This window comes from Diaphorina citri, unplaced genomic scaffold, assembly GCF_000475195.1.
Source record: "Diaphorina citri unplaced genomic scaffold, Diaci psyllid genome assembly version 1.1 scaffold131787, whole genome shotgun sequence".
Lineage (NCBI taxonomy): Eukaryota > Metazoa > Arthropoda > Insecta > Hemiptera > Psyllidae > Diaphorina > Diaphorina citri.
In genome coordinates this window covers 1-250 of record NW_007508718.1, presented here as the reverse complement: position 1 = coordinate 250, position 250 = coordinate 1, and the positions used below count along the sequence as shown (strand labels likewise).

Below are 250 nucleotides of genomic sequence, written 5' to 3'. Positions count from 1 at the left end.
TTGCTCCTCATTGCAGAGGATATTGTAAAAGTCTTTGAACTTCTCCAGACTGCTAAGGAACTCTTCATGTTCTTTCACATATTTCTCAACAGTTCCCAGTTTACTCTGAATCGTTTTCAACAGAGTTTTGTATTTCTGATTCACATTGTCCATGGCATTGGATGCCTCAGCGTCATTCATGCTTTGTGTTTTCTCAGATAGTTTCTTGATCACAGCCTCATGAGAGGTAATGTCCAGGGCAATGTTCTTC

The 250-nt window shown here is 40.0% G+C and overlaps 1 protein-coding gene across 1 annotated transcript; it reads right to left on the bottom strand.

Annotated features, from left to right (window-relative positions):
* Positions 1 to 3: 3 nt before the first annotated feature.
* LOC113473841 lies at positions 4 to 243 on the bottom strand (the record flags this gene model as incomplete). The annotated part of the gene is made up of 1 exon (XM_026833281.1): positions 4 to 243. A coding segment is annotated over one exon (240 nt), but the record flags the coding sequence as incomplete, so codon positions are not given.
* Between the last annotated feature and the right edge of the window lie 7 nt (positions 244 to 250).